General features: G+C 43.7%; 1 protein-coding gene across 1 annotated transcript in view; it reads left to right on the top strand.

The window, feature by feature from the left end:
- Positions 1–18,866, top strand: part of xpo7 (exportin 7) — a 35,293-nt gene extending 16,427 nt beyond the window's left edge. Inside the window, exons 3-28 of the mRNA XM_017427371.3 lie at positions 2,665–2,758; positions 4,286–4,452; positions 4,710–4,775; positions 6,115–6,219; positions 6,515–6,680; positions 7,611–7,684; positions 7,759–7,878; positions 7,967–8,113; positions 8,211–8,383; positions 9,915–10,108; positions 10,238–10,343; positions 10,592–10,727; positions 12,206–12,279; positions 13,058–13,138; positions 14,207–14,270; positions 14,449–14,557; positions 14,682–14,788; positions 14,869–14,957; positions 15,066–15,173; positions 15,487–15,569; positions 15,676–15,890; positions 17,004–17,142; positions 17,230–17,387; positions 17,472–17,570; positions 17,679–17,806; positions 18,714–18,866. Coding sequence (XP_017282860.1) covers positions 2,665–2,758; positions 4,286–4,452; positions 4,710–4,775; positions 6,115–6,219; positions 6,515–6,680; positions 7,611–7,684; positions 7,759–7,878; positions 7,967–8,113; positions 8,211–8,383; positions 9,915–10,108; positions 10,238–10,343; positions 10,592–10,727; positions 12,206–12,279; positions 13,058–13,138; positions 14,207–14,270; positions 14,449–14,557; positions 14,682–14,788; positions 14,869–14,957; positions 15,066–15,173; positions 15,487–15,569; positions 15,676–15,890; positions 17,004–17,142; positions 17,230–17,387; positions 17,472–17,570; positions 17,679–17,806; positions 18,714–18,807 — 3,096 coding nt within the window. The 3' untranslated portion in view covers positions 18,808–18,866. The remainder of the gene's footprint in view (positions 1–2,664; positions 2,759–4,285; positions 4,453–4,709; positions 4,776–6,114; positions 6,220–6,514; positions 6,681–7,610; positions 7,685–7,758; positions 7,879–7,966; positions 8,114–8,210; positions 8,384–9,914; positions 10,109–10,237; positions 10,344–10,591; positions 10,728–12,205; positions 12,280–13,057; positions 13,139–14,206; positions 14,271–14,448; positions 14,558–14,681; positions 14,789–14,868; positions 14,958–15,065; positions 15,174–15,486; positions 15,570–15,675; positions 15,891–17,003; positions 17,143–17,229; positions 17,388–17,471; positions 17,571–17,678; positions 17,807–18,713) is intronic.
- Positions 18,867–18,872: the final 6 nt, after the last annotated feature.

An 18,872-nucleotide genomic window follows, 5' to 3' on the forward strand; every position in this document is an offset into this window, starting at 1 on the left:
GGAACCGTATCTGATGGGGGAACGCGGCTCGACGTAACAGCAGCAACTCGAGCACATTACTGTCCCCTATATGTCAAGAGGACAAATAACACCTTTTCTGTTCAAATTGCCAACCCGCCACAGTGGCGTGTGTGTTGATCAAATTCACCCGCCACTTCAAATATTTACCCGCATTTGGCGGGTGGCGGTGCTAATTTCCACCCCTGTCTACAGCATTGCAGTGGTTAGAGCTGTCGCCTCCAAGCAAGAAGGTTGTAGGATCGCTTCCTGGCCTCGGGTCTTTCTGGGTGGAGTTTGCATGTTCTCCCTGTGCACTCATGTGTTCACTCCGGGTACTCCGGTTTCCTCCCACAGACTAAAAACATGCATCTTAGGTTCATTGGCAATTCTAAATTTCTCCCTAGGTGTAATTGAGTGTGGTTGTTTGTCTCTATGTGTCCCTGTGATGGACTTGCGACCTGTCCAGGGTGTCCCCCGCCTCTCGCACAGTGTTGGCTGGAGATAAACACCAGCTCCCCGCGACCCGGAAAGGAGAAGCGGATAAAGAAAATGGATGGATGATTAACTGATCATCATCAGTGTGTCCACCTCTATAAAGGCAGGAGCTTTGGCAGTTTGATGCACTGGAGAGTACAGGTGTGTGTGAACACACTGTCAGAGAGGAAAGACATCAGCAACGACCTTAGAGAAGTAACTGTTGCTGCTCATCAGTCTGGGAAGGGTTAAATGTAATTTCCAAATAATTTGGAAATGAGTATGGAAATTGTTCAGACAGTCTGACTAAACAAGTCTGGCTTGTTTGGAAGGGTTGTCAGGAGAAAGCTTCTTCTCTCTAAAGAGTATAGCAGCTTGACATAGGGCAGGAGTGTCCAATCCTGGTCCTCGAGGGCCACTATCCTGCATGTTTTCCTTGTTTCCCTGCTCCAACACACCTGATTCAGTGGTTAAATGACCTCTTCATGTTCTGCAGAAGCCTGTTAATCACCCATTGATTCAAATCAGGTGTGTTGGAGCAGAGAAACAAGGAAAACATGCAGGATGGTGGCCCTCGAGGACCAGGGTTGCCCACCTCTGACATACGATTTTTAAAGTTGCATCTGAGCAAACTGCAAAATTTCTAAAACAGTGTTCTGTTGGACAGATACGAACAAAATAAGGGTGTTTGTTTATCATGCTCAGTGGCCTGTTTTGTTTAAACACAACATATCTGCATGAACTCCTCACACCAACTGTCCAGCGCTGTGATTTGGGCTTGTTTCGCAGCCACAGGACTCGGGCACCTCGCAGTCACTGCGTCGATCAGGAATTCCTCTATTCAACAAGGTGTTTTAGAGTCAGAGATAAATCCATCTGCCTGACAGCAGGTCACACGACGGGACAATGATTCCAAGTCAGCAGCAGCTCTACAACAGAAAGGCTGGAAAAGAAAGGAAAAAGTGTTTGCAGTGGTCCAGTTAAAGTCCAGACCTCGACCTGTTTGAAACACTGTTGTTGGACATTTAAGAGAGGGGTTCAGAATCAAATGTTCACAAATCTCACTGAACTGAAACATTCTTCTGCAACAATACAAGAGACTGATAGTCAGACACAAAATGACTACTTAAAGTTATCGGTGCTAAAGATGGCTCTATAAGCTATTAAGCCTTTTGGCTTTGTTTTTGTTTAATAAATAACATGGTGGAGTACGCTTAATGTTAGATTTGAAGCATTTAAAAACCTGCTAAAGACCAGATTAAAACCCCACAACTTAAAGGAGGTACACTTTCTTTTTCACATGGCTGTAGATATTGCCTGTATTGCCTGTTGCCTGTATTTTACTCAGCCCCGTTCGACTCAATTTGGTGTTTTTTTTGTTGTTTTTTTATGCCTGTGGGTAAAAGTTCAGTAAGTTACTGCAGCGTGTTGAAGTTTTCAGTAACTTATTCAGTTTTTATGGTTGTATGTTTTTTTTATCCAAGTCAAGCAATTTTTATGGAATTTGACCTCCCATAAAAAAAAAAATGCCCATCAGGCTAGTTTCAGACATAAAGTAGTGTCCTTAATGTAGTCTGGAGGTGGAACTGTAGGTTGTGTTACAGAGAGAGAAACTAGAAACAAACAAAACTATCAGCCTTGGCTGTTTACAGTCAAATAAAATAGGTCTTAGTTTGTACACCAGCTTGTGTTGGCCATGTTCACTGAACTCCAGAAGCAAAAACACCTGATTATGTGAACGGTAATCTAACAATGAAAGGTTAGTAAGAGTTTACAGGCTACACCTGTTTTTAGCCCTCTTTAAAATATAAAAATCCTTTAGCTGTAAGGTAAGAAATGCCTCCAGTTGGTGCAGAAACCCTTCCTTGTAGAGACTGAATTGAACTGCTCATGGTTAACTGTTAATAATTTAAGATGGAAATTGCAAAGAACAAGAAAAATAATCAGCACTTTACTGATTGGTGTTTATTACAGCTGAGTCCCAAAACATGGATTTTACTCAGTCATGAAGTGACTCAGTGAGCCTACAAAGAAAAACACTAAAAGTTGATATGAAACATGAACAAAGTTATGTTGAACGTTTTTATGGTTTTAATAACGTGTTCAGTTGGTTCCTGTTATTTGCATACAACACAACATAAATGACTCCAGTGAGAATATTCGCTCTAACACGTTTGCTTTTTATCCCAGTCTTCATATTCTCAGCTGCTTGCCGCCACATGTTTATCCAAACTGGTATCCAGGACCAGTAACCCATTACCGCTTGAGCAACGCATCGACATCCGTGAGTATTTGTGTCTTCCAGCTCTTTTTTTTTTTTTTTTTTCAGCATTCAATTCAGCATGTCCTCTGTGCTTTTAGTCCAGGCTTGACTAGGGAGGTCACGCTGCTGCAGCAGGAAGAGCAAAGCTCCAGTGAAAAGTTTCAGTAGAGCCTGTTCGGATTACCACAGAGAATCACGTGACACGTCCTTATCCTTCATGTCAGACGACAAGCTTTCCTTTATTAGTTTATCGGGATGTTGATGGGTTTCTCTTAGAAGTGGTAAATTCTCCCTAAGATGATAAAAAACGGGTTTCTCATGCGTGGCATTAAGGTTGTACAAATAGTCAGGGGAGGCATTTCATTGTTTCAAAAGAGAGGAAAAGAAGGAAATTAAGAAAATTAAAGAACAAATGTCACTACTGTCAGTTCAGTGGTTTAGTGAGGCCTGAGTCCTTGTGGACTTTCGAGAAGATGGTGAAGAAAAGTCAACTTTCTAGAAAAAATTAAAGTAGAAACAATGTTTCTGGTATGGTTTCAGGCTCCCAGCTCATCGCTCATCTGAGGGGCTTCTGTGTCCTCCATGGCCTCTGTAACGTGTCTCTCAGTCCCTTGCTTTTTCGAAACAAGTCATCGTGTCGCCTGAATCAGACCTCTAGCCTTAGCCCTGCCACTTAAGGTGCGCTCCTCCGCGTACCCCTGTCCGCCTCCCAGGCTGGAGGCAGGTCCTGGTGTCCTGCTCTGAAGGCTTGACCCGGGACTGATGATGAGCCGAGCGTGGCTCAATGTGCCGATGACTCACAGTCCGGGCTCAAAAGTCCGTCTCCAGTGCGAAGCGGTGGTCTTGTCCTCTCCTTTGACTCGACTGACTCTGTGTGCTAACGCTACGCTAACTCCACCTAGCTGTACACAGTACTCTTGCTGTCCATCACAGCAGAACAAACTGTCTTATTGAAGTCGCTGCACAGGCTCTGTAGATTATACTAGAACACTTTTATTGTCACGACCACTATTCACTAACATAATAATGCCGCATGGATTTGCAACTAATGTAAAATAGTATGAATGAAGGTACAAAATGTGAAATATTGTCGCAAAATAATAATAAAAAAGAAACGCTTACAAGGTGAACTTGCACAAATCATCAATGTGGCTCTTTCCCACAGTGATGTTGGTTTCTGTAACTGCTGTGTTTCATTTCTGTGTTTTCCTATTTCGTTCTCAAGCTGTTTTACTCATTTTTTTTCTCCTGGCTAGTAAAAACGTTTTGTTTTTATTGTTAGATGTGAAGTCTCCAGATTTCCATAACAGTGGAGATCAAACTGAGGCGACTGACAGAAGAAGAAAAAAAAAATAGCTAAATTTATAAACTATGCATTGATCTAATTTTTTTGTTCTTTATTAGCATTACATTGAATAATATTTTCCACATATCTCTATATTCATTAAGTAAAATATTGACATTTTTCATCAGAATTCAAAGAAATCATGTGATGCTGTAGTTTCCAGTCGTGCCGTTTTGAGACTGATGAGCCTTTGTGCTGTTCAGGGAACTATGTACTGAATTACCTGGCCACGAGGCCGAAGTTAGCGGCGTTTGTGACCCAGGCTCTGATCCAGCTGTACGCCCGGATCACCAAGCTGGGCTGGTTCGACTGTCAGAAAGATGACTACGTCTTCAGAAACGTCATCGCTGACGTAACTCGCTTCCTCCAGGTAAAAGTCTGTTTTCATGTGGTTCAAACACCATGAGTTTTTGCTTGTTTCGTTTCTTTGGAAATGTTTATTTTTTTACTCATTTTTGGAATATTTAACGAAGGTCAAGTAACTGAATTTATAACAGATCGGATGAATCACCATCAAGCTGTTGTTAATGAACCAGATGAGTTGGATGAGAGTTAAACGGATCATTTAAAACTGGATGATTGGATCCACCCGCGTGTCTCTTGCTAACTTGACGCGTGTGTTTACAGGACAGTGTTGAGCACTGCATCATAGGCGTCACCATTCTGTCCCAGCTGACGAATGAGATCAATCAGGTAAGTCGTTGTCCTCAGCCCTTACCTGAACTTAAAGCTACATCAGAGGGTGCTGCAAAGTGCAAAAATCTCAACATAATGCTTGTAGGTGCGTCATTCGAGAGACACCAGCACAAAGTAAAAACTCTCAGGAAGGAAACGGCTGAGCTAGTCACAGTTTCTAGGACAAACAAAGCAGGAATTTTAGAACCGATCCCTGATTGACAACTACTGATCGTAACTATTATTTATGATAAAAGCTTAAGAAGCTGAGGGACAACAATCCTTGAAGAAGTTTCACTGTTGATGCCTTACACCAGCAGTCCCCAACCTTTTCAGCTCCACGGACCGGTTTATCATCAGACAGTATTTTCACTGACCGGCCTTTAAAGGTGTGGCGGATAAATACAACAAAATAAAACAATACGACTGGCATGAAAACGGGGTATTTTTTAAAACATAATAAACATAAATCTAACATGTCCTTGCAGCTTTGTTAGCTGCGTCCTGGTGTTGCGTTATCAGCATGAATAACACCCTCTCCTCCCCCTGAGGTTCTCTGTGTTTAAACATGCCCTTCAAAATAAGAGACACCACAAATATAAAGTGCACAAAGAATACAACTCACCATAACGCCGAATCAGTGGGAGCCCTGTGCCTGTTTCTCAGTAACCAGACGGTCCCATCTAGGGCTTCCAGAGACGTTTGTTTTTTACTCATCTTGCTGCTTGTGGGTTTGTTTTTAGCGGTAACGGATCACGTGACCCAGATAAGCGTTTAGACACGCATCAAGAGTGAGTCAAGAGAATCATCAAGAGAATCAAGAGAATCAAGAGAATCCGGTCAGTTTTCAAAATAAATGTCCTTCAGACTCCAAAAATAAAAAAAAACGGAAATACTGTAAATTAATTATTCCTTCTGTGCGGCCCAGTACCAAATGACCCACGGACCAGGGTTTGGGGACCTCTGCCTTACATGACGAACATTGTGACATAAACAAACTGAGATCCGAGTTTCATTTCTGTGTAAAAGCCGTGCTCTTGCAGCCTCAGCTTGTTAGTCCTGTTGGTTTTAAACTCAACCGAACGCAGCCGGGACATCCATGCCGTCCTAAAACGGCTTCAGTGTTTGAAATCACAGCTAACGCAAGTTTCATAAAGCTTTACACCACCGTCAGTTTCATATTTACATGAAATTCTGCAGTTACTCACGAGTGTAAATGACAGGAATTTAGCCGTAGCAACAAGTAACACCTAACAATTTAAGGATTTGTTTTATTCTCATTGCGTCAGTGCACGAATCTCCCAACTGTGCATGAAAGCAGTTCTCCTTGTTCTCCAACATGTTTTGTCCTCCTCAGGCCGACACGACGCATCCACTGACCAAACATAGGAAAATAGCTTCATCGTTCAGAGACTCTTCCCTCTTCGACATCTTCACTCTTTCCTGCAACCTTCTCAAACAGGTTTGTTCCAAAGGATCACTGACGTTGGAAAGATGCTCCCTTACTTTCCACTGCTTAGCCTTGTGAAGACTGGTCGAGTTTGATGAAATAAATGAAAATCGATTAAATATAAGTATATCCACAGACGGTACTGCTGCGTGTGGGGAACAAATGTTAAGGAGGAATGTTTTGTTGTAAATTCTGCTTCACAGTGAAGGAAAAAATCTTAAGTTAGTGTTTGGTGTGACCATTCTTTGTCTTCCAAACAAAACAAATGTGAACATGGATTTGATCTCTCTGTTGTTGTCTCTTATAGGCTTCAGGGAAGAATCTGAACCTGAACGATGAATCCCAGCACGGCCTGCTGATGCAGCTCCTCAAACTCAGCTACAATTGCCTCAACTTCGACTTTATAGGAACTTCCACAGACGAGTCGTCCGACGACCTTTGCACCGTACAAATTCCTACATCGTGGAGATCAGGTAGCTGAGCGGGACGCTCGCCTTGTGATGGACTGAACCGTTTGTCTTTGTGGATCGATGGACGGATCACCTGCAGCCCGACACGCTACTTTAGTACAGCCCTAAAAAACACAGATTAACAGAGACACTCTTCAAATCTTGAAAGACCAACCCATATAGCTTTACAGATAACTGAACGTACAAAACCCAAATCTAATACTAAACATAAATAATGTATGTGCACAGAAACTATACATGGCCTTTGAGAGTGGTCTGAGATGTCTGCACATTAGGGATGGGCATTTTATGCAAAACCCCTCTTCAAACTTTAAGTATCAGAGCTTCCATCTTGTCCTGTTCCACCTGTGCCTTCCCCCCCATCATCCTTCCAACCACTGCTCCAAACATAAGACTAATTTGCAGCAATTCATGCTCCTTTACTCCTGTGTGGCTAAATTAAATAACCCAACTGTCAGCACAACAATCGTGGCATATATTCACACGGTAAAGCTGAACTCACCCGTGACCTCAGTTTCCGCTTTATAATCCTTTCAAAATAAACTACACTGACAGAAACAGACGCTGGGACTGAGGGGTTTTTCTTTTCGTCTCCCATGAAGGAGGGTTGGCATTTTAAAAAAGCACCCTGACTCAAAGAAAACGTCGTTAAGAAACAACTTGTCGCTACTAGATGCCGCTGTTAAAAATGAGAAAAAGAGAGACGGTTCTTGCAGTTGTATTAAATCTTCAAATTTGCACATTTTAACCAGAATTCAAATATTCTGATTTCCATCCCTTGTGCATATCCATACATTCTCTTTAAACAATTTAGCCTGACATGGTGAAGTTGAATTGAAAAACAAATCTTCCCTGTATGGTCACTTTGAACTATGTCTTTCATTTCTTTAATATAAGAAGTTCACTATCGGCTGTTTTATTTCTCTCCCGTAGCGTTTCTCGATTCCTCCACGCTGCAGCTGTTTTTCAATTTGTATCATTCCCTCCCTCCATCCCTTTCCCCGTTGGTAAGTAGCAGCACTCGTGTCATTCAACGTGTGGCGTCCTCGGTGAAGACTGAGCGCTCTGTGTTCCTCCGCAGGTGTTGTCGTGTTTAGTTCAGATAGCCTCTGTCCGGAGGTCCCTCTTCAACAACGCAGAGCGAGCAAAGTTCCTTTCGCATTTAGTGGACGGTGTTAAGAGGATATTAGCAAACCCACAGGTGAGAAAGCCCCAACCTGCTTTAATGAAAACCGGCTGCTCTTTTTTTTTTTTTGCGGGCAGTTTTGTGACGCGTGTTTGTGCGACAGTGTTTGCCAGATCCCAACAACTACCACGAGTTCTGCCGACTGCTGGCGAGGTTAAAGAGTAACTACCAGCTGGGTGAGCTGGTCAAAGTAGAGAACTACCCGGAAGTGATTCGCCTTATAGCCAATTTTACCGTCACCAGTCTACAGGTGGGTGGCTGTTCTTCACAGCAGTCAGATGAAATCAGCTCTTAGGTTCTGGCTTTTGGTTTGGTTTCTCACTTCCTGTTGTCCTGCTGTGTTCCAGCACTGGGAGTTTGCTCCCAACAGCGTCCACTACCTGCTGAGTCTATGGCAGCGCCTGGCAGCGTCGGTCCCCTACGTCAAAGCCACCGAGCCCCACCTGCTGGAGACGTACACCCCAGAGGTGACCAAGGCCTACATCACGTCACGGCTAGAGTCCGTCCACGTTATCCTCAGGTACAACCGACACACGCATTCACACACAAACTATACATCTGTTAGTCCTACATGTTGGCAACAGATACCTGCCTCCGGTCAGCTGAACTCACCATGGAGTGAGTGATCAGGATCTGCCAGGATCCTAACCTCTCCTTGTGTAGGTCGTTGAGGTCATTTAGGGATGTATGAGCAGTTTTGCTGCACATCCTGACAGTTTTGTTCCTGTTCTTACATGATAATGATCCAAACCAACAGAAGAAGTCAAAATAGACTCAATAAAACATTCTCGTGAGGAAGAATCCACATTAAAACAACAGAGCTTCTGATAAAAGTACATTTGCTGATGAGCCTTAATACAAAGTGAGTCCACATGCAGGTCAAAGGTCAGTCTGTCATCAAAAAGAGTTCCCAGATATTTATACTGGTGTAACATTTCAGCATCTTCACCATTTACAGTCTCAGGAACAACTACTAAAGAGTTTTTTTCTAAAATGAACGACCATTTCCTTTGTCTTTGAGACATTTATCTTTAAAAAGGAAGTCTCGCACCATTCAGTGAAGTCCCCGACCACTGGTCCATGGTCCAGGGTCTTCACTGCTGAGGAGGGACAGGATGACTGAGTCATCAGCAGACTTTAAAATGTGATGCTGTTAATGCTGGCTGCGACAATCATTAGTATATAAAATAAATAAAAGCTGCGAGAGAACAAGCCAGTAGAGGACAAAAGAACATCAGAGAGAACTCCACTGACCCTCGCCTACTGGGACCAGCTTTCCAGAACGTAATCACTGGATGTACATCTTCAGCCAGTTAGCTTTTTGAGTCAACCTGATTCAAGATGGCCAACACAGTCAACAGACCGTTGACAAAAATGACTGAGACTTTGCCAGTTTTACAGATGGTGAGCTAGAATTGGGTGATAGTAGCTGAGTCATCCTAAACAGATACTCGAAGCGCTAACGCATCTCATGAGATTACGCATTACGTCATTCCTCCCCTTTTTCATCGTGAGATGATCTTAGTTTACAACTCAAACCTTAAAGGATGCGAGGTGATGCGCATTCCCTCAAGGAATGCTAGATCTTTCATTTAAAACAAATCGAAATGGTATGATGGCAAACCCTAGTGGTTTCAACAAACCATTGTATTTCCTGAAACCAGAAACTGGTCTAAGCCTGGTGTGTACCATCAACAGCTACCAATCAGGGCTGCAGCCATCTTGTTTCTGATGCACTCAGCTTTTAAAATGTCTTTTTGTGGTCAAAGCTAGTCTGTTAATTTACTTTGTTTGCCTGACTGCCTTACTGTCACCTGAGTGTTTGAGGGAAGGACAAGGGAGTCGACCAAACTTCCAGGTCGTCTTCACTAATTATATACCAGCTTCCTGACAGACCTCCCATAAGGCAGTAGATACGACCACAGTTCACATTAGGAAGTCTAGTTGTCTTAAAGGTGATTCATGAAGTGCGTTGTGGTTCCTGTTCCTCTGCTCTGGCAGGAAGAAAACTAAGAGTCGGGAGTGTTTAAGTGAACATGTTCTCTCTGCAGAGACGGCTTAGAAGACCCCCTGGATGACGCGGGGCTCGTCCAGCAGCAGCTAGACCAGCTATCGACCATCGGCAGGTGCGAATACGAGAAGACGTGCGCTCTGCTCGTCCAGCTGTTCGACCAGGCAGCGCAGACCTACCAGGAGCTGCTGCAGTCCACCAACTCGAGCACGGTGGACGTCACGGTGCAGGAGGGTACGCTCGGCTGACGCAGCTGTTGAAGCCGTTCCATTTTCCCCCTCAGTTGTTTGCATTTCGACCCAGATGCCGAGCTGTCAGCACTTTATTTACACCTTACAAGTCTGATTTCCTCTTCTCCGGCAGGTCGGTTGACGTGGTTAGTTTATATAATCGGGGCGGTGATCGGAGGACGGGTGTCGTTTGCGAGCACGGACGAGCAGGACGCCATGGACGGAGAGTTAGTCTGCAGGTACGAGTCTGTCAGAGCCCAGTCTGCTTTCCTAAGAATTCTCTGTAGGAATGTTCAAGAACAATTAAAAACAGCTGAAGATAGAAATGAGCCACAATATCAAGATTTAAGTACAACACAAATCCGTCTTTCTGCTCTCTCATCATTTAATGTTTCCTGGCAGAGAGCCACTCTGTTGTCCATCAACAAACCCGTACAGCGTTCGGCACATGCAGGGGGGTTTCAAACCGTGTTTTGTGTTCCACCAGGGTGCTGCAGCTGATGAACCTGACCGACTCCCGGCTCGCTCAGGCTGGAAACGAGAGGTTAGAGCTGGCCATGCTCAGCTTCTTCGAACAGTTCCGAAAGATCTACATCGGAGACCAGGTGCAGAAATCATCAAAGGTGAGCTCCGCGCAGAGAGGAACCACCGATGGCTTCCTCCATGCTGCTTTTAAGCCAAGTAACACCTGTTGTCTTTAAGGCAATAAACAGCAACATGGGAGCTGTTTAGATAAATGGGGGAAAGTAGAAATAGTTATTTTATAAGGGTAGTGTGAGCTCAGAGAGTCATATTTTTTATCTAGGGATCTGCTAGGATATTACTGCTCAGAAAAAGCTTTTTGTTGTTTTATGATGACTAATATGACTGTCTGATTCAAATAAAGCGTTTTATGATGCCTCGCAGTAATCCAGGAATCATTATTACTACAGCTAACTTTTTAGTTCTTTGACACACATTAGGCAAAACTTAAACCCAAGAAATATTTCTTACGATTCTTGCAGCATCACTTGGAACTATCAGGAATTTTTCAGAAATCCTTGCAGATAAATTCAAGGATTCCTGACAGTCAGCATCCTTAGCTTTTTAATGAACACGCTATAGTCTATAGAAACTTTCATGAAATGTCCCCATTCTATTCTGTTCCTTTATTTTATTTTGAACAGTTAAAATGTCAACAAAACAAACAAACATTTAAAAACGTATAACAAACCAAAATATTCATACATTAGCCAATAAGAGACTTCTAGAAGCCTGAATATACTATTCCGTATTTTCTGCACTAAAGGGCACACTGGATTATAATCAAACGGTTCAAAACTCACGGAAGAATGCTGCACCGACGTAAGCGTCAAGTATAAACTTCTCCACCGCTCGCTCAGGTCTGCGCACCGAGCCCTGTGTGACTATAACTGAGCCTTAATGCTGCGAGCGGTGCAGCTTTGTAGTTTACCAAAGTCGTACTAAAACATCACGACTTCTTACATATATAAGGCGCTCCAGATTATAAGGCCCACTGTCGTTTTTTGAGAAAATTGAAGGCTTTTAAGTGTTCCTTATAGTCCGGAAAATACGGTATATACACACGACTCATTCCAAGTAGATGAGTTTCTGATTAAAGCTTATGCCAGCAGCTCTTGATTCAACTGTTGAGCTTCTCGGCCTCTAAAATACAGCATATTAAAAAACATCATTGTCTAAGAAAGCCACCAAATTACTTAAATGTTACTTTACATCAGGAAGATGAATGATTCCTAAAGTTGGAACACTAATTTGGAGATCCTGAAATGATCTACAGAAGCCTGCTAGGATGTTTTCCTGTAATTGTTCAAAAAGATAAATACAGTGGGGAGTGGAGGGAAGCCATTTAATGAGTTTTAGTTATTTGTTCTGTCATGTCTTCTTTTATTTCTGTTTTTTTTATGTTTGTGTCGTTCAGCCAGGAATATTTGGGGTCGCATGTCTTTGCCTTTGTTATTTTGGGGGTCAGGACCTAAAAAGTTTGGGAGCCACTGATGTAATGAGTGACCAGGAGACGTGATGCTGTCCTGTTTTTTGAGAGTTGCTGTAATAATGTTGCATTTTCTTGTTACTTTTTTAGCTTTATCGACGATTATCAGAAGTTCTGGGGTTGAACGACGAGACGATGGTACTCAGTGTCTTTATAGGGAAAATGTAAGTATTAATGTGAGCCCTTTAAATTTGTTTTATTTAGTCATATAGAATTAATATGGGGGATCTGTAAAACTAGAGTTTTAAGACTAAAAACTAAATGCCATCATAATGTTAAATGAAATTTAGTGGATAAATCCTAAAATAGATAGAGGAGATGCTCAATAAAACATCAGATCATTTAACAAAATTCAATACATTTTCTTTGAAATGTTTGTGAAGAAATGTACTTTAAAGCTGTCATGGTGATGGCTCTGTCACGTGACCAGAACACACAACTTACGAGATGAAGAGAGGCCATATCTGGTGACTCTTTGTACCAACACAGAGTTCTTTACTGTGGTCATTTCGTGCCACCTGTCTCTAAGGCACAAATGTCAAACTCCTCGGGGGGGTCGCTCTCCTGCATGTTTTAGACGTGTTCTTGCTTTAAAACACCTGGTTTAAATGGATGACTTGTGGACGTGCTTCTGGAGAACTTGATGATTTGGTGAGGAGGTGATTATACCATTTGAGTCAGGTGTGTTGGAGCAGGAAAACCTAAAACTTCCAGGATAGTTGCCTTCGAGGCCTGGAGTTTGACACCCCTTCTCTAAGGTAACAGATCAAAGCAGCTTCCTGTAAAAGTCACGAGAGCTGTTAAATTCTTCAGAAACAGAAATTCAGTTGAGCATTCTTCTTTTAAAATACCTCTAAGTTAAGCTGACTAAAATATGTTTTATTAAATCTGGGCAAACAGAACATGTTTTCGTTACTGATGAAAATGAATCTTCTGTTTCAGCATCACAAACTTGAAGTACTGGGGCCAGTGTGAACCAATCACCTCCAAGACACTCCAACTGCTGAACGACCTCTCATTAGGATATCCTTACTGAGTGTTTGTGTGTGCATGCACATATTGATTTAATAACTACTTTTTTTATCAGTCAGCCGAACCTGGGTACGTTTTCCTCAGTGACATTTGGGCCGTAAGGATCAACCTGCTAAACGAGTCGATGCTTTACAGATTCCCCTTTTGCAACAATCGCAGTGGCAAATCTGACCAAAGTGCTCCAGCTCCTTCAGGTTGGATTGCTGTCGCTTGTGTGCATCAGTCTATAAATCGAACCAGAGATTCTCATATGGTCTGGGCATTGATTGGACCATTCCAGGACATTTTCCTGTTGGTCCTTAAACCAGTGGAGTGATACTTCAGCTGTGTGTTTAGAGTCAGTGTCCTGCCGGGAGGTGAACCTCCACCCTGTCTCAAATCTCTGGTAGACGCAAAACAGTGATTTCCATTCATCTTTCCTTCAACTCGGTCCCTGTTGATGGCAAACGTCATGATGCTGCCACCACCATGCTTCACCATAGGGGCGGTGTTTTCTGAGGTGGTAGATTTGCACCAAACAAGACGTTGTCCTTGTTGTCTTCATCTCCTCTGACCACAGCACCTCCTTGCAAACATGTTTGGAGCGTTTCCAAGATACCTTTTTGGCAAATTCCATTAAGTCTGCTATTTTTTTTTTTTTTTAATCTAAGCAGAGACATTTTCCTGGCCCGCTCATCTGTGAAGCCCAGTTCTGTGCAGTGTGCAGCTTAGTGTGGTCCTGTGAAATTTAGAGTTAATTAAAATGTTGTTTTTTTTAAAAGCAAGGGCAATTTTTTTTTTTTTTTTGTTCCCTGTAGTTTCAGTCATTTAGATGTTTTCAATCCCACCGTGCCCAAACTAAAACTAAACAGGGTTTTTGTTCACTTTTAAAGGGCTGTGTTGTTAAATTCAACCCTCCTCCTTCAAACTCAGTAGGGTTTTTTTTTCATAACACATTCTTTTTAAGGCTGAGCTGAAATAAAATACAGAGTGATTCCAAGCACTTCATGAAAACCCGGTTCTTATTTTGGTTCAGTAGACGCTCCAGGTTGCCTTGTCTCCTTGACTCTGTTTGCGCACGTACAGCAGTGTGAGGAAGCTGGTGAAGCTCAGCGCCGTCCAGTTCATGCTGAACAACCACACTGTGAGTACCTCACTGCCTCTTTACATTTAAAATGCTGACTGAGCAGCAACTAGTACACATCTGTTGGATGCAACTATATGAGGGGAAAAAGCAGAAAGTTGTCAGTTCAGGCTTCCCAGATTAGATTTATGTGTCCGATTCGACAGAACATGTGTTAATTGTTGCTTTTCTGCGGCAGAGTGAACACTTCTCTTTCCTGGGTGTGAACAACCAGTCGAACCTGAGCGACATGAGGTGTCGGACCACCTTCTACACGGCGCTGGGCCGCTTGCTAATGGTTGATTTAGGTATACACACAAATAGAGGTTAACGTTTGATTATTCTGTTTGAGCTTTGATATTCCATCGCACAACAAAAGCATCTTCCCTTGGAGCATTTACTGTATGTAATTGTGTGTGTGTGTGTTTGTAGGGGAAGATGAAGACCAGTTTGAGCAATTTATGTTGCCCCTGACGGCTGCATTCGAAGCTGTGGCTCAGATGTTGAGCACAAATACATTCAATGAGCAGGAAGCCAAGGTTACTCAAACACACTCTGCGCTCCTCACACACCGCACCTCTGTGAGTCGTTTTAACGCGCCTTTTGTCTCCTCCTGCAGAGGACTTTGGTGGGTTTAGTCAGAGACCTGCGAGGCATCGCGTTCGCCTTCAACGCCAAGACGAGCTTCATGATGCTGTTTGACTGGATGTATCCTTAAAGCAAAAAAAAAAAACAGAGCAGCTCTGATCTCCGCTCTGCCAGAAGCCATTTCTGACCACAGAGAGAAGAGGGAATATTCTTTAACCATTTCTGTAGATACCCAGCATATATGCCCATCCTGCAGCGGGCCATCGAGCTGTGGTACCACGACCCAGCCTGCACCACGCCTGTCCTCAAACTCATGGCAGAGCTCGTTCACAACAGGTAATCTCTGTCGGCGACGCAGGCTGCCTGGTGCTCCAGCAGAGGGCAGTCTCACCTCAGTTTGACTTCTTTCAAGTTTCAGGCTGTGCTCTCCTCTAGCAGTTAGTCTGGAGCATTACATCTTTTGAACAAAGTTGTACAAAATTTTCAGTGCTGGAGCTGCCATATTGTTATAGATTTATAAATCTCTTTCATTAAGATCTAAATAAATGAGATAAGTAGGCTGTACTGTGGAAGCTATTTTAAAGATTGCTTCCTTGAATTCCATCATTTGCTTAAACTAAATTCGTATTTTTGTTCTTCTTCCGAGCAGATCACAGAGGCTTCAGTTTGACGTGTCGTCACCAAACGGCATCCTGCTGTTCAGAGAAACCAGCAAGATGATCACGACCTACGGTACTTTGACCCGAAAGCAGCTCCTGCTCCCTGACCCTTCCGCCTCGGGTCCTCCCGTCCCGGAAGGCCACGGAGAGCGGATCTGAACTCCTGTTGTTGTCCTCAGGGAATCGCATCCTGACGTTGGGAGAAGTCCCGAAGGACCAGGTGTACAGCGTGAAGCTGAAGGGCGTCAGCGTGTGCTTCGCTATGCTGAAGGCGGTGCTCAGCGGGAACTACGTGAACTTCGGGGTCTTCCGTCTGTATGGCGATGACGCTCTAGACAACGCCTTGCAGACCTTCATCAAACTATTGCTGTCCATTCCTCACAGTGACTTACTGGTATGTTCCTCCGCATCTTTGGTCACGCTGACAGAATATGTCAGAGAAAGAAGTCACGAGAGCAGCCAATTATTGGCATTTCTGTTGGACATCTAATTTGATTAATAGGTGGGCACCTCTCTGGGCAGCATGGGGTTGTTGCATATTGTGTCAGTCGCTTCCTGCAATGAGGAAGGGCGCCTTTCACCTTTCTTGACAAACACTGGAACACCTCTAAGAACATTCACAGCAATATTATTCTTACTTTTGAAGGGAAAAATGACAAATCTGCCAGGAAAAATGGGAAGGCTTAAATTTATTTTTAAGAAATGCTTTAAATGTTTAAAGCATATAAACTATCACAGCTTACTGTCAATACTTACCCACATTTCTTCAGGTATCATTGTTTTTTTAAAATCGAAATTGGGTAAATTGTAATGTGTCTATGAGCCAAAAACAAAGGAAGTTTTACCTTTTATTATTGCCACCGACTGCGCAGATCAGCATCAAATTGGTCGACATCTGGTGTCTCGATTTAAGATTCTCGTGAGCTGACCGATGAAGTACCGGTTTGTGATGGTGTATTTACTGTTTTGTGTTTAAAAATTTAAAACCGGACACGGATCAGAAGGCTTTGTTTCCTTTTATTGGTCGTCTTAAAAGGCCCTGATCAGGCACCTCTGGCCAATTCTCAACAGCTCTGCTTATATTTGGAGCTTCAGAAAGTACTCCACTGAACGCAGAACGGGTACAGAAAGCGTTATCTGCATTTTTAATAGTTGGGCCAAAAATGAGGTTTAAAGCTGTGGAATGGTGGAAAAGTGAGCTCTGACTTTAATCCCACTTTAAAGATGGTACTAAGTCGAGGAGCAAGAAAGATTGAGTTTTATTGAGTCAGTTTAGTCTCAGCTGTTTTTGGTAAAGCTGCCATTATCTTTGTAAACAGTTACCATGGTTACGGCTGTATTCTCATTATGGATGTACTAAAAGCGCTTTCAAATTAAACAGACTTCACATCTTCTAGATAACGAAGCTGGAGTTGTCAGCCCTTCGTCAGACTTTTAGTTCAGAAATCAAAGCGGTGATTTGTGCACACTCCTCCCTGACGCTGATGCTGTCGTCTCGTCCCTGCAGGACTATCCAAAGCTCAGCCAGTCCTTCTACTCTCTGCTGGAGGTGCTGACTCAGGACCACATGAACTTCATCGCCAGCCTGGAGCCGCACGTCGTCATGTACATCCTGTCGTCGATATCGGAAGGCCTCACGGCGCTCGGTAAGCCCTCCTGTCTGTCAGGTCGGACTCCGAGGAGTGTGCTTGCCGTTTCCTTAACTTTTGTGTGTGTTTGTGTGTGTGTGTCAGACACAATGGTGTGCACCGGCTGCTGCTCCAGCCTGGACCACATCGTCACCTACCTGTTCAAGCAGCTGTCGCGCTCCACCAAGAAGCGTCCCGCTCCCATGGCAACGGATGACCGCTTCCTGCACATCATGCAGCAGCACCCGGAGATGATCCAGCAGGTGAGGCTGACACCTTTTCTCTCTCTCTCTCTCACACACACACACACAGACCTGTAACCTGCTGCTGCTGCCGTTGCTGCTCAGATGCTGTCCACTGTGTTGAACATCATCATCTTCGAGGACTGCAGGAACCAGTGGTCCATGTCCCGGCCGCTGTTAGGCCTCATCCTGCTCAATGAGAAGGTAAACCTCTCACTCCCAGGAAGGTCTCCGCTCAGACACCTCGCTCCGAACGTGTGTGTGCGTGTGTGTGTGTGTTGTAATGCATTTGTGTGTTTGGATCTCCGGCAGTATTTTGCTGACCTGAGGAACAGCATCGTCAGCAGTCAGCCTCCCGAGAAGCAGCAAGCCATGCACTTATGTTTCGAAAACTTGATGGAGGGAATCGAGAGAAATCTACTAACGAAGAATCGGGACAGGTGGGTGGAGTTGTTTTTCCGTTCTCTCTGCCCCTCGGAGCAGACGGAAACACGTCCGCTGCTACATGAAGGTTAAAAATCTGCACCTAATTCTTTTTTTTTTTTTTTTTTTTTTTGTGGGGCTTTAATACAGACTGAAGGTGAAGTGAGAGAGTGGCAGGGAGACAGACTTTGACTAAAAGAATATATGGTGTGCTTTAATGGGGAAGAAAAAGCTGCTGTGGTTAACTCAACGCTTCAGAGGAAAACGTGTAAAACGGTCTGAAAAGCTGCTACATCAGGCAACAAAATCACTTAAGTGAAGTTTAATGAGCCCTCCCGTTGTGTACGGTTATAAATTATTCATATTTAAGAGAAGACTTTACACCGTGTCGATGTGAAGAGTTGCTGCGCTGCACAAAAAACAAAATGATCTTGGCGCTAACGGCGGTTAGCGTTGTTAGCACAATTAGGATTACTGACTGTAACAGTAGACCTGTGTGTATGCCTTAAATGGTAAATACTGCCACAGCTCAGTTTTCCTAAAGCCTGCCAGCATTTCCAATCAAGATCAACAAATGAGAGTTTTAGCCTTTTAGGTTATGCACAATTACACACAATAATCCCAAGCTCTTGCGTGATTTGTTAGCACTCAGATTACGCATTCGGTTGACCTTCTAGCTTCCGCCTCACCGGATTTTAGCTCAGTATCTGTAAAACTGACTGAGTTGTAGCCACTTTTGTGTTCGCTAAGATCAAGCGGCTGTGGGAACCATCTTGTTGTAAATCAGCTGTAGATGTACGTCCACTCTCGACTTTCTTAGAGCCGGATTAAAGTGTATTAATGTGTGACCCAGTCACACTTGACATGACGCTGGATGACTCGCTGTGAACACCCGTGTGTGTGTGTGTGTGTGTGTGTGTTCAGGTTCACCCAGAATCTGTCGGTGTTCAGGAGGGAAGTCAACGACAGCATGAAGAACTCGACGTACGGCGTCAACAGCAACGACATGATGAGCTGACATTCCACGCGGCAGAGTCTCACCCAGCTGCAGAGCGAGCTCCCCTCCCCGCCCCCCGCGCCACC

The sequence above is a fragment of the Kryptolebias marmoratus genome, linkage group LG14, assembly GCF_001649575.2.
Source record: "Kryptolebias marmoratus isolate JLee-2015 linkage group LG14, ASM164957v2, whole genome shotgun sequence".
Taxonomy (NCBI): Eukaryota; Metazoa; Chordata; class Actinopteri; order Cyprinodontiformes; family Rivulidae; genus Kryptolebias; species Kryptolebias marmoratus.